At 36.0% G+C, this 1,329-nt stretch overlaps 1 protein-coding gene across 1 annotated transcript; it reads right to left on the bottom strand.

The window, feature by feature from the left end:
- Positions 1–581: 581 nt before the first annotated feature.
- On the bottom strand, positions 582–1,094 carry LOC111391589 (DNA-directed RNA polymerases II, IV and V subunit 12-like). The gene is made up of 2 exons (XM_023016836.1): positions 844–1,094; positions 582–754 (listed from the first exon to the last, which is right to left on the bottom strand). The coding sequence occupies exons 1-2, from the start codon at positions 881–883 to the stop codon at positions 597–599; spliced, it is 198 nt and encodes a 65-aa protein (XP_022872604.1). The 5' UTR covers positions 884–1,094; the 3' UTR covers positions 582–596.
- Between the last annotated feature and the right edge of the window lie 235 nt (positions 1,095–1,329).

Raw genomic sequence — 1,329 nt, 5'->3', positions numbered from 1 at the left:
TGAGATGAAATTAAAAATATGACAAACTTCAAACTGAACGTTAGTGGAATTCGCCTGCATTATCCTCCTTCAACTTAAAAAATTGAATCATTTTCCTTTTCTTTCCTTCTTTTTGCATCCATAAGATTTTTTATAACAGGTAATCGCCCCATATGAAGCGGAAGTTTGAATCCGTACAAATGAAGAGGCTAATCAGTGCGTTCACTGGATTCGAACCATGAACTAGAAGAAGAAAATATCAATATACTTCTAATCTCGAATACACATGCCAAAAATGTAATCCATTTATTCGTATTTATCAGGAATTTACTAATCTTCCATAAAGAACCCAACGAAACCAAAGTTTCAGTCACTTTTGATCAAACAAGCTACTATTGGACACCACAAAAAATTAATTAGAAGCTTTCACTCGATCACTGCTAAAAGAAAATCATTAAAATACGTCAAATTGAGTATAAGTTTGCAAAAATAAACAAATTGAACAAATTATTCGATTCCAAAACATTTTCATAATGGCCCAAGAATCTTTCAGATTCAACCCATCACTAAAACGAGAAGAAACAAGATATTAAAATAAGTACCCAGCTAATTCAGCATTAATAAATCATAAAACTACTGTATATATTCAAAGAGGCCAAATAAATGGGTATTGAAAATTTACTTCTTCGGGTACGTTTCTTGTAGAGGATACGATAACCGCACTCGCGGCATTGAATAACGTCGCCTGGCTTCAGCGTGTTCTCTTGGCTGCAATCTGTGAAATCATTTTAACATTATTAAATCATCTAAAAACAGACAGAAAAATTACACATTCAATATCCATCCATGTATGTTAAGATGTACCTCCACAGATGTAGCTTACTGGTTCAGGTTGAGGATCCATTGTTAAAGGGCAGGGACTACCGAAGACCAGAGTAAATTCTATGTTTAAGGTTGTCGTCTGTTCGTAAGTGGGGTGCAAAGGCCAAAGAACGTGTTTGGCTATGCTTATAAGTAGCTTATAAAAATCTTTTCAGGGAAATGGTAGCAGAGATCTCTAACTTGGGCCACAATCTCCTAATTGTAGCATTTACGCCTTCAATCTTTCAATTTAGCGTTTAGATCCTTCTTGAACAATTTTACCCTTGTCTTGAATTAGCAAGCTAAAATTTTAGGATTTTTCTAAATGGACAAGGCATAACGACCAATCGTAGGCCCTGTCCGTCGTGCACCCCTTATTGACCACGGACACCCAACTAATAGAAAGCACCACTTGAGCCTCTAAACGGACGGGGCCTCTATGGCCTTGTCTATGTAGTACAACTCAAAATTTTATTGACAAGGTGGTAT

The sequence above is a fragment of the Olea europaea genome, unplaced genomic scaffold (genome assembly GCF_002742605.1).
Source record: "Olea europaea var. sylvestris unplaced genomic scaffold, O_europaea_v1 scaffold807, whole genome shotgun sequence".
In the NCBI taxonomy this organism is placed as follows: Eukaryota; Viridiplantae; Streptophyta; class Magnoliopsida; order Lamiales; family Oleaceae; genus Olea; species Olea europaea.
This window is presented reverse-complemented; position numbering and strand designations above follow the sequence as displayed.